This window comes from Sus scrofa, chromosome 9 (assembly GCF_000003025.6).
Source record: "Sus scrofa isolate TJ Tabasco breed Duroc chromosome 9, Sscrofa11.1, whole genome shotgun sequence".
Lineage (NCBI taxonomy): Eukaryota > Metazoa > Chordata > Mammalia > Artiodactyla > Suidae > Sus > Sus scrofa.
In genome coordinates this window covers 117,910,790-117,923,572 of record NC_010451.4, presented here as the reverse complement: position 1 = coordinate 117,923,572, position 12,783 = coordinate 117,910,790, and the positions used below count along the sequence as shown (strand labels likewise).

The window sequence follows — 12,783 nt, the reverse complement described above, 5'->3', positions numbered from 1 at the left end:
TCATCTCTAGAGTATTTATAATGCCTGATACAGTGTAAATGCCATGTACATAGTTGTAAAAAAAAATATGTAAATAATTGCCAGCAAATAAATTCAAGTTTTGTGTTTTGGAACTGTCTGGATTTTTTTTTACAAAATAATTTTAATCTAAAAACATTTGGTTAGGGGAGTTCCCATTGTGGCGCAGCAGAAATGAATCCGACTAGGAACTGTGAGGTTGCAGGTTTGATCCCTGGCCTCGCTCAGTGGGTTAAGGATCCAGCATGCCATGAGCTGTGGTGTAGGTCACAGACACGGCTTGGATCAGGCGTTGCTGTGGCTTAGGCTGGCAGCCATAGCTCTGATTGTACCCCTAGCCTGGGAATCTCCATATGCTGCAGGTGTGGCCCTAATAAGACAAAAAGACCCAAAAAAAAGAAAAAAGAAAAAGAAGAAAAACATTTGGTTAAATCCATGGATGTGGAACCAGAGGGCAGCTGTAAATAAATGACCATGCTAAAACTGAAATACAAAATACAGGCAAGGGGCTGTATTTCATCCATAGGCTGTAGTCTGCTGATTCCCTGGTCTAGAGAAGTATTTACTTTAAGGCTTGTTTAGCCCTAGTGTTAAGGCATGACCCTTATGTAACTCTTCTAAATGCCCTGAATGTTCAGTGAGGTCTCTTCTCTCTGGTTGATCAAAATTAAAACATCTAATCTTGTGTGTACTCTCGCATTTGATAATGTTATAGATTCTCAACAGTTGGTTGTACTTTCCCTTTTCATGGTTATTTTCCTGACTTTGTGTAATTTTACCCATGAGCATGCAGTTTGTTATCTGACTTACAATCGAGGGGACCCTTTACACGTATTCCTGGAACTCTAGGGTCACTTGCTCCTCTGAGGTACTCTGCCCTACACATTCCAGCTGCCCTACACCCTGTACTTACACCTCTGTCACCTCACCTTAGTGAGTCTGCTGCAGTCTGTTGAGAGCCTCTGTGCTCTATTTAGACCTTCCCTCTTTGCTGTGTAGTCCAGAAATTTCCTCCAAGCAGAAAGCGAGGGTTATTATAGGACTGACCTTCTTTATTTCTCTTCTTGTAGTGATCACAGTCCTGTACTGCCTGTTATCCAGTACTGTCTTACATATTTTGTTCAGTTTTCTAGTTGCTTAAGGTAGGAAAGCAAATTTATTCTATTTATTCCATCACAGCCAGAAATAGAAGGGTTTTAAAATTACATATTTATGTATCTAATAAAATTACTTCACATTTAAAATCAAGTATGACTATTTCTAAGAATAAATCCTCCAATTGTAAACTAAGTGAATAATTACTAATTCTCACCTTGCTCAGGATTTTAATGTAGTAGCTATAATGGTACTTTTACAGGCAGGCTAGCAAAGAGAAGATGATTCCAGTGGTTGCTGGTTTTGTTTCAGTTTAAGTGTAATTAATATCTCAGACTTTGTAATAAGCAAGTTTATATACGTTTATGTACATGTCTTCTATTTTTATAAAAGAATTGCTGCTAATTTTTCCATTGTCTTTTCTTAAACTCTTTATCTTAAAAAGAAAATAGTACATGCATTATTATCTTAACCTTGAGGAGGGCTTTGCAGTAAAACTGGCAATTTTCAAGAAAGAAGGAGAAAATAATGAGAATTACTGGCTGACATTTTTATTTTATTTAGCGAGTCAAAACAACCCATTGAGCCAGAACTTTCTTATATCAGGCCTCTGGCAGGCTACAGCTACAGCTAAGAATTACTAGTCATTCAAAATGCAAACAAGAATCACTCAAAACCTACAGTAAAAACCTTGTACTTACCTCCATATCTGCTGAAGTAAAATACTGGTTTTATTTTTCTGTTGAGTGCAAAAGTCCATTTATCTTAAGCTAATATCTGGCTCTCTGAAAGACAGTTTAGTCCTAAATCCCTTTTTAATACAGTCATGGTCTTTGGAGGGAGGAGCGTACTGAGAAGTGAAGCAATTATTTTTCTTTCATTGTTTGTTAATTTGAATAGTTCTGACTCTTTCTAAAAGTTCTTAGGACACTCTGTCACCTATATGTTAGCCCTAAAAGACAATTTCAACTGGGCAATCACTTTCTATGATGGCCTATTGTAAATGAGATAGTTTCCTGTCTTCGCAGGAAAAGGTGTTTAAAGTTAACTCTCTGGTAGCACCTAATGTGGTCACCTCTCAATGCCAAAATAGTCCTCAGCTTATAAAAAGACATTGTGTGTTCTCGTTCAGTTGTTATCAGGTGTCTTCCTCCTTGGGTTTAGTGTAGTAATTGCACAGACTTCAGACTAAATTGTGTGGTGATCTAACTAGATTCTTTTGTTTATATTGAACATAATCTTTCATACTGTATGATACTATACCAGTTTTTCAAATGTCCCTCCACTGAGAATTACAAATTTAAATTGTTTAATTCATAACCTCTGTTACTGGCAGAGGTGGGTTCCCCTCCCCCTCAGGGTGAGTCCTCAACTCCACCAGGTTTTTCTTTTTTTTTTTTTTTTTTTTTTTTGTCTTTTTGCTATTTCTTTGGGCCGCTCCTGCGGCATATGGAGGTTCCCAGGCTAGGGGTCTAATCGGAGCTGTAGCCACCGGCCTACGCCAGAGCCACAGCAACGCGGGATCCAAGCCGCATCTGCAACCTACACCACAGCTCACGGCAACGCCAGATCCTTAACCCACTGAGCAAGGGCAGGGATCGAACCTGCAACCTCATGGTTCCTAGTCGGATTCGTTAACCACTGCGCCACGACAGGAACTCCTCCACCAGGTTTTTCTATCTTCCTCTACATTAAAAGGTGACTAGAACCAACATAATAGAAAGAAAGCTTGGGCTATAAATGTTTCATTAACCTGACATGTGTTCCCATAGCAAAGGCAAAAATTCTTGGTGACTGTAGCATGTAATTATGGTAGTAGTTGCTTTTTTGGAGACAGGAGTCTTTCCTCAAACAGAAACTAGATTGATCTATTCATAGTTTCATTTCTAGGTAGCGTTCACAGCAGAATCATTTCTGGGTTCTCTGGTGGCAGTTGTGATGTCACACCAGCTTGTTTAAAGTTCTTGCTAGAAGGAAATCCACATTACACCACAGTGCCTCCTTTTGTTGTTTTCTGAGGCAGATGTAGAAATTCTGCCTCTTGAGCAGCTCAGAGTGAGTTATTATATTCCCTGAGGATACCTAGAACTCACTCCAACCACTTTCTGAATTGATTTTGCTAAAAGGGAGGATAAATCCTAAATCCCCCTATTCAACACCTCTCCCCCACCCCCGCATGGAAGCATTAATTCTGTGTACATTCAGTCCCAGCAGTAGCCCATAACTCCCCAAGGTGGATACTGAAACTCATTCTGGCAGTGAATGCTGTTACCTGTGTTGCTAAGAATACATGTGCTGATTTAAGGCGAAAGCTCAGCTAGGAAAATAGCCGTATGGGGAGGAAGAGGTTTTCCTTAAAGGTCTTGAGGTTCCTTATCTGGGCCTGAAAATTATGCTGACAGAAACAAATTAACAGAAAAAAGGCAAACAGGTTTATTATGTTTTACATAATACGAGAGCCTTCATAAGGAAATGAAATAGACCTGTGTATTTTCTGCTGTGTTTGATGACGAGTGGGTAGTCCTGTAGCAACGTGGTGGGTTAAGGAGTGAGAGGTAGTTGTACTCAGGAGTAGAAAGCTGCAGGAAACTTGGCAAGGCCCACTTATTCGGATTCCTCTTGGCATTCATTTGTTGTTGGAGATAAGGAGGCTCCTTTACTCTGGGGAGAGGTTTTTATGACCTGTTTTAGGAAGAAAGGGCAAGGGGTGTGGGAGGTCAGAGTGATCTTCCTGCTTCTGCTATTTTCTCAAACTCCTTCAGCTTGAAGTATTCAATATGCCAAGGTGCCATATTTGGGGGGGGGGTCCCCCAACCCCATCATCAACAATTCCCATACTCATCTCCAGAGTGAGTATTAGTCCTTCTTGATACAACTGGCTCTTGATGCTGTCACCACCGACTACATCCAAAGAATATTCTCATCCCCCAAGTAGCAACAAGGTGGGCATTTTTCAAAAGTAACTTACAAGGAATGAGAAAGTTAAAAAATAGAAATGAAGTTTAACTCAGAGTGGCTGACATAACTTTCCCAAGTACACATCAGGAGTTTTCTTTCTTCGTCACTTTCTGATGAACCCTGTGGGATGTTCAGGCAGGTCCTGTCCATTGAGATTTGGGCTATAAATGTTTCATTTACCTGACATGTGTTCCCATAGTAGAGGGAAAAATCCTCTTTATGTTGTTTCTCAAGCTATTGTTCGGACTTGGTCTTCCCATGAGCCATATGGCCTCTATGGCAGTTCTGAGTCTGTTTCCCTTCTTTTAGCTGCTTGCTCTGAAAAGCTGAAAGACTCGTGTACACTCCCAAGCCCCAGTGCTTGTTAGACACTGTTTCCAATGAAGACATGTCCCAGCTTTCCTTACTCAATGGTAAACTCAGTCTTGTCCATTCCTTCTTTCCCCCTTTCTGTTTTCCAGAGAAATTTTTTTTCTTAAGACTCAGAATATAAAAAATGTGTTACCACATGCATTCTGTTTCAAGTAATCACCAAAGTTATTAAAAATGCATATAGTGAGTGATAGAACAATTAAAAAGAAAAGTAGCTTTCCTTCTCCTAGATAAATAGTCACATTCTGTTTTACCTTGTTTTCCTACTACCAAATAGCTATCCATAGAAATGTGTGCCAATTACTGGTGTCTTATGGAAGAAGGTGAATGAAGTTTTCTGTGGAGGACTGTATACTTTATTTTTCTCAAGTTATTCTTATTTGCTTTTTATTTTGGTCTTTGTTTCTCTTGCCTTTCCTCCTAGTAGGGCAATCTGTTATTTCTTTTATTTTTCTTTTGCATTTGAAAGTTTCCTACTCTGCTTCCAACTTTTTTTTTTTTAAACTTAATCCTCACAAGGATTTTGTGTTTATAATTCATAGTTATAAACATGTTAAAGTTGGTTCTCCAGTTAGATGTGCCTTAGGGCAAAGTGAAGAAAGGAGGGTGAAGAGGAAATCATTCTCTTGGACTACCCTCCAGGAGATCCTTCACTCTACTCTAAAAGTTCTTGTTCTTTTCTAGGAGTCCAATGTGCTGATTGCTGCTAACAGTCAGGGTACAATTAAGGTAAGCTATTTTATACATCTCCATTTTAAACTCTGATTCGTGTTTAGGCTGTAACAGACTATAACTATAATATGGAAATATAGAGTTGCATTAAGCCCTAGCAAGCATGCCAAATCGTGGGTCTTTGTCTGCCTGGAAGTGGCTTTGATTGAAGGCAGAAAGAATAGGCAGCTTGCAACTGTAGAGTAAATGATAGTATTTGTTAGAAGTTAAACAAACGCTGAAGGGATTTTAAAGGTGGTCAGAATGAAAAACAGATGAAGACTATTAAGCATTCACTGTGGGCCAAACCCTGTTTAGCTTCTATTATTATGTCAGTGCAGCTACCCCACAGGGTATTCAGGGACAAGATCAAGATATAGCAGGAGATGCTTAGACATTTCACTAGATTTAAAAATGTCTTACTCTTATTTTATTTCTCTCTTCCTCATGTTTCTCTCCCATGACAAGTAGGTTTTTCCTCAGTTGCTAGGGGAAGAAAATGTATTCTAAGTGTTCATTTGAAAATTGATTGATCATGTGATTGTGCCATTGATGTAAACTGAAAACTCTAATATCCCTTTGCTTACAGGCACATTCCCAAATTACACATAGTTTTCCACATACTTTTCTTTTTTTTTTTTTTTTTTTTTTTTTTGTCTTTTTTGCTATTTCTTTGGGCCACTCCCACGGCATATGGAGGTTCCCAGGCTAGGGGTCCAATCGGAGCTGTAGCCACCGGCCTACGCCAGAGCCACAGCAACGCGGGATCCGAGCCGCGTCTGCAACCTACACCACAGCTCACGGCAACGCCGGATCGTTCACCCACTGAGCAAGGGCAGGGACCGAACCCGCAACCTCATGGTTCCTAGTCGGTTTCGTTAACTGCTGCGCCACAACAGGAACTCCCAACACATACTTTTCTTTGTAGTTAGGAATTCAAGGAAGTAAAAATTTCATCTAGCTATACCACTGGATATTCAGCACTTGGACATAATACATTGGATAAATAAATCCTGAGCTAAGCAGTGAACTTTTAAACAAAATATCATTTTGGAGGTTTGTAGTACAGGGGTTTGATTAGTGCTTATTCTGTAGGCACCAGTTCTTTCCACATATTCTCTGCTAATCATAGAAGTAACAGGAATATGTATCTATTTCCCCTGCCCCTGAGCATTAACTTTGCCATGGCTTCCTTCTACTCATCCTGAGTGGAGAATGACCCAGCAACCAGGAGAGCAAATCCAAGCCTTATACATTGTCCTACGGAAATGAAATGAGAAAACTCGAAGCAGAACTGCACTGTTAGCTAATCAAATTAATTTACATGATATTCTTCCTTTTATGTAGCTAATTTCTCTATTTAGAAAGCCTCATTAGAGAGCCATGGACAAAAGCCAGGCTTTTGAACTCAACAGTGCTATGTTATGGAAGCCTCAAGCAAGCTGGTAGAAGGTCCTGGAATCTCTGTTTGAAATAGCTCTCGGTAGTCTCTCAGTTTCTCTTTAGTCCCATGGCAAGGCATGTATTGAAAAAGCTATACCTTATTCTTCAACAAGTTTGGCCTTTAGGACAATTAGGATTGCTAGTATATGTGCAGAAAGCTCAAAGCTACATATATAGAGAGTCTCAGTGTCAGATCGAAGGTTTTTGTTCAACAGCACTAACCTTTTATGTTAAGTAGCCTGCTTCCCAAATGTAAAGACAAAAAGCCCTACAGAAACACAGGTATATGTCAGACATTAGCACAGCAAGAGATAAGTTGCTTCTTTAATTATTTGCCACCTAGAATTACAATCTCCATCTAATGTAATTCTTTTGACACTGTTCATAATTGTCCTCATACCCAATGTCCTTTCTCAGCCATTTTCTTCTATTCTTTTTATAACTTCTTTTTTTTAGTTTTTGAAATACAACTTTCTTATATGACAAGGTACTGCTTTAATAACAAAATATCTTGAAACCAAGATGATTGGGAAATAAATGAAGCAGTAGGAAAAGACAAGATTTTAGGTTCTGTATGCCTTTATCACTATAAATTGTTTATCAATGAAGTAGATTAAAATTCTAAACAGCAATACTTAAAATGTTTCTCTTTTTTTCAGTCTGTTCAACGTTTGTATTTACATAGTACATGTAAATCTCTATGTATACAATGATTTATTAACTGTTACTTTACTGGTACAAGATAATATTTTAACTCCATTTAACAGGTTAATTGAAACAGAAAGGTTAAGTGTTCTGCCTAAGGTCACTCAGTAAATCCAAACCAGAGATACATTTAGCTCCTGGAACTAATGCTTTTCTGTCTTCTGTTTTATTAAAATGTTTCTTATGAATATGGAAAGATACCAACATATGTTCCCAAAATGTTACATTCATGCTATGCCTCAGCCAGTTCATTTATCTATATGTTTTATGTAGTTTATGTTGAAGGCTCCCTAATTATGGAGAAAATCAATCTAAAAGAGTTCATGCAACTATTAAATTGATTAATGTCTAATTCCTTCAAATTATTTGACATTTTAGCAGTTGGGAAAAGTTTACTTGATTTGGTTCTCCATTGACAGTATAATAAAGACTGATTAAACTCTTTCTATATTTTAAAACTATTTCATTAAACTGATTCTTTTTTCTCCCTGTTAGGTGCTGGAATTGGTATGAAGGGTTTACTCAAGTTAAATTGTACTTGATTCTGCTGAAATACATCTGCAGCTGACAATAAGAGAAGATAAATTGTCGTGTGATGTCTTTCCCCAGAGTCATCGTGGGTTTTGGATTTGCTTTGAGTATTTTTTTTCCTTTTTTTCCTCCTTTATGACCTTTGGGACATTGGGAATACCCAGTGAACTCTCCACCATCAATATAACTCTATGGACTTTGCTGCTGTTGGTGGTATGGTTATCTAATTTTTGTGATAGGGAAACAAATTCTTTTGAATAAAAATAAATAACAAAAAATAATAAAAGTTTATTGAGCCACAGTTGAGCTGGGAAACTTTTTGTCAAATATGGCAAGAGATAATCTTATCTTTTCAAGAAGTAGCACACATGAACTCCAGAATAAGGATGAATAAGTTGTAAGGTCCCCATTTCCCCACCTCTTTGGAATTATGCATGTCAACCTAAAGTATATGGATTCCTTTCGGGGAATTTAATGTTTACAGTAGGTGGAAAGATTAATAACTTTACTTTATGAATTTCCATCTTCATTCTCTGACCAGATTTATGTCATCAGCAAGTACGTACTCCTCAGTCCCGCTGGATCTGGCCAGGGGTCTAACATTGTGACTTGTTGAGATCACATTCAAACAGAAAGGGAATATCAGTCTGTGACAGCTCTCTCTCTCTTTGCCTTTGAAGTGTTACACATAAGGCCCTAAATAAGCCCTAAATGCAGACAAGCTGACTTATTTTTATAAAATCATGACTATCAGATAGTCCTAGGAATTAGTGCCATCCTGGGATGATCAACTTAGAATAAAGGTCAGCAAACTTTTTCCTTTCAAGGGCAAATAGTACATATTTTAGTCTTTGCAGGTCATATGGTCTCTGCCACAACTACTTAACTCTGCCTTTGTAGCAGAAAAGCAGCCACAGACCACATGGAAATAAATGAGTGTAGCAGTGAAGTAGGTGAAGGATTGGATTTTGCCCACGGACCATAGTTTGCCAGCCCCTCATTTAGAGGAAAAGAATTTGAAGCCCTAATACACAAATTTTCAAGCCATATAATCTCTTAGATGATCTAGTTAATTGTGTACATTGTTTTCAATTTGTAAAAGGAAAAGTTAGAGTAGCAGATCAAGCAAAAGTAATGCCAAGCTTTCTGTTTGAGTTACTTTGAACATTTTTTAGAAAAAGATAAACAATTATATGCCACACATATTTTATAAAAATAGACATTTGGAAAAGCTTGGTGTGAATAAGTATATGGATAATAAGGATAATCAGATTATCCCATTGTATCCCTCTGTTTAATATTATTGAAACCTACTACAGGTCCACATTTCTGAAACACTTGGGCCAAGTGCATTTTTGAATTTAGAACTTCTTGGCTTTTAGAAAAGTAATAGAGTAGATATTATATAACACCCTCCAATAGAGCAATACTCCATTATCGAACACATTATTTTTGCAGCAAAATGTAGGAATGTTCACATTATGTGAGATTAACAGACTAGAAATAGTCTTGCATCAGGTCAGTTCAGTTTTTACTGCCAAATGAGTTAGCCTCAAACTTAAGTAAATTTTTCAGTTTTCAGAGCTTCAAGACAATTATATCTTAACTAACATCTGGGAGTTAAGAACCTGATATACTTTTGGACTCAGAATTAACTCTGAGAGGAAAGATCACTATCATTCGAAAGTTACACCTCTCATAAACCAGAACAATGTTAGGTGGGCTTCTTTTCCAAGACTGATGAATGTCCTTTTGCAAAGATATAGAAAGAATATTAACATGTAGATTCTTCATTTAAAGAACTTTACTTAGGTAGATGTCCAGAAAGTCATCAAGAGAGAAAGCAGAGAGTTAATGCACTCTTGAATGCATTTAAATAGAAACAGATTATTATGGGTTTTGTTTGATCTGTCTTTTTTGGTTTTGTTTTATTTCAAGATGTCAGCATTGTAGGTCATGTTAATTTCCATATATTTGGAAGAATGCAATAAGGTACCTTTAGTTATCAAAGGAACTCAGTTTTTTTAAATAACTTATTATTTTAAGAAGGCAGTGTTTTATTTAAGTTTGTGTTTAACTCTTTTTCATGTAAATAGAAACCATTTTTACATTTGAGTTAATCTTTGCAGGATGTCAAAATCAAACATATATTACCATTTCTTAGAAAAATAACATATTAGTTAACTAAAGCTTAAAGGTAATGTACATTGTAATACCAATAAACTTTCTAACTTAATATGGGTTTTTATGTTTTAATATAATCTTTATTTCAGTGTATTTGTAGGGTTTCTTAGAGTAGCCACAGCCTCAATAATGGCTGGACCATTAATAGTCAAGGAAGAGAAGAATGTGGGATGAGTTTGAAGAGGGAAAAGAGCCCAGTAGATATGGAGAGCCTTCCAGGGCACTGTTGAAATTTTGAATTTTGTTATAAAAGCAGTTAAATAGAAGGGTAAAATGGAATGGCATGGTCGCATTTGTGGTGAATAATAAATGAGGGCAAGAGTGCAGTTAGGAAGTGATCAGTCGAGGGTTATTGGTGGCTTCGACTAGGGTGTTATCATGATTCAACCTAAAAACCTATTTTAGGAGTTCCCATTGTGGTGCAGTGGAAACGAATCCGACTAGGATTCATGAGGATGTGATTTTGATCCCTGGCCTTACTCAGTGGGTCAGGGACCCAGCATTGCCATGAGCTGTGTAGGTTGCAGACAGGGCACGGATTCCACAGTTGCTGTGGCTGTGGCTGTGGCCAGCAGCTGTAGCTCTGATTTGACCCCTAGCCTGGGAACTTCCTTATGCCAAGGGTGTGGCCCTAAAAAGCAAAAAAAAAAAAAAAAAAAAGGAAAGAAAGGCCAACTTAAGTCTTCCTATGTGGTATAGACTTCTTATGAAATTCTGAAAGCTTATGTTCTGTCTGGAATTAAATCAGCATAAGCTTCTGAGTTAGTTAATAGTTACTAGAGGTACAATTTTTGGTTCTGGACTTTAAATGAAAATATATATTTGTAGTAAATATGTGTTTGGTATCTGTTTTGCAATTTTTTTTTTTTAAATAGGGGACTTTTGCCATCAATGAGAATGAAAAAAAAAAAAAAGAAACTCATGTCAAATCGAAAGCAGATTTGTTAGGAGCTTTACAACTGCCTGCTCAGACATCAGTAGTTCATTTTGCTGACAGAGCTGCAAAAGCCGCTGTTAAAACATGGCAGAGACCCACCTTCAATACAACAAGAAATGTTTGTTCATTTTTAAACCATGCTTTGCACAAGAAAAATGGATAAAATGATTCTAAAAGGGGCTAAAAGAAGTTCCCTGGTGGCCTAGTGGGTTAAAGATCCATTGTTGTCACTGCTGTGGCTCAGGTCACTGCTGTGGCACAGGTTTAAGCCCTGGCCTGGGAACTTCTACATGGTATGGGCGCAGCTAAAAATAAAATACTTTCAAGAGTTCAAAAAAATAAATAAATGGGGGCTAAAAGAAATTTGACTGGACTGTGGGAATTACCTAAAACGAATGCATTTTTTTTTTTGGTTGACATTGCGTCATCAACAAAATCAAACAAAGGAGTTCCCTTTGTGGCTCAGTGGTTAACTAGGATCTATGAGGATATGGGTTCAATACCTGGCCTCCCTCAGTGGGTCTAGGATCCAGCATCACCATGAGCTGTGGTGTAGGTAGCAGATGCGGCTTGGATCCTGAGTTGCTATGGCTGTGGTGTAGCTGTAGCTCCGATTCAGCCCCTAGCCTGGGAACCTCTATATGCCATGGGTGTGGACTTAAATAAATAATTTTTTAAAAATCAAATTAAAAAAAGGGATTTTAAAGACTACATTTAACAAAAAGATAAAATTATTCAAAACATAAAAAAGAGATGTGCTATTTGTCAACCCCCAAAGCAAGCACAGCAAGATCTCCCCGACCAGCTTTACCAGGAATCTGGTGGCAGTAGGATTTCGAAGACGTAATTAATGCTTGGGGAAAGTAAGACACTGCTTATGGTGTATATCATGTTTGGATGGCCTCATGCCTTTTCCTTTTTAAAAACCAATGCCCAGGCTTGCTAGAGGCTCTCTATATTTAATCAGAGAAGTCACTTCTACTGTTGTCCAGAAATTATGCAGACGTTTGTGGCTTCCCATAAGCCCCAATCCTTTGGACAAAGAGAACAAGTGGATCAAACTTTAAAACAAAACAAGGCAAATATGCTGGAGTTCCTGTTGTGGCTCAGCAGGTTAAGAACTTGACTAGTATCCATGAGGATGCGGGTCTGTCCCTCGTCCCACTCAGTGGGTTAAGGATCCAGCATTACCGCAAGTTGCGGTGTAGGTCGCAGACTTGGCTTGGATCTGGTGTTGCTGTGGCTGTGGTGTAGGCCGGCAGCTGCAACCGTGATTAGACCCCTAGCCTGGGAACTTCCACATGCTGTGGGGGAGGGGGGGTGGGAGTGGGCAGCAAAACAAACAGACAAAAAACCAAAAACGCCTTGAGTAAGATTACCCACCTAGCAGGTTAAAATTGGCCTAGAGCTTTACCATTAGTCTCGTTAGAAATTAGAATGGCCCTGCAAGCAGGCATGCGATGTCTTCTGTGAATTTGGGTATGAGGCTGTGCCCTGTGTCAGGTTTGATAGAATCCTCTCATAATTATGTTCCATACTTAAAACTGTGCTCAAGACTTCTCTTTACCCAGAAACCCCAAGACTTAAAGTCTCAAAGATCTGGAGGCACCCGCCAGGGGAAGATGGCCACCCTGTCCACTGGGAGATGTTGGCTGCATAAAGGCATTCCAGAAGGAAGAGGGCCAGAAGGGTTGGAAGGGACTCCTTTGTCGCTGCAAATGGCATTATTTCATTCTTTTTTATGGGTGAGTAGTATTCCATAGTATATATGTCCCACATCTTCTCTATCCATTGATTTTTCAAAGGACATTTAGGTTGTTTCCATATCT

General features: G+C 38.4%; 1 protein-coding gene across 5 annotated transcripts in view; it reads left to right on the top strand.

Moving 5' to 3' along the window:
• The window catches only part of RFWD2 (ring finger and WD repeat domain 2), a 200,765-nt gene extending 190,696 nt beyond the window's left edge, over positions 1-10,069 (top strand). For all 5 annotated transcript variants that reach the window (XM_021063674.1, XM_021063678.1, XM_021063675.1 and 2 more), the window contains 2 exons: positions 5,128-5,172; positions 7,798-10,069. In XM_021063674.1, coding sequence (XP_020919333.1) covers positions 5,128-5,172; positions 7,798-7,815 — 63 coding nt within the window. In that variant the 3' untranslated portion in view covers positions 7,816-10,069. The remainder of the gene's footprint in view (positions 1-5,127; positions 5,173-7,797) is intronic.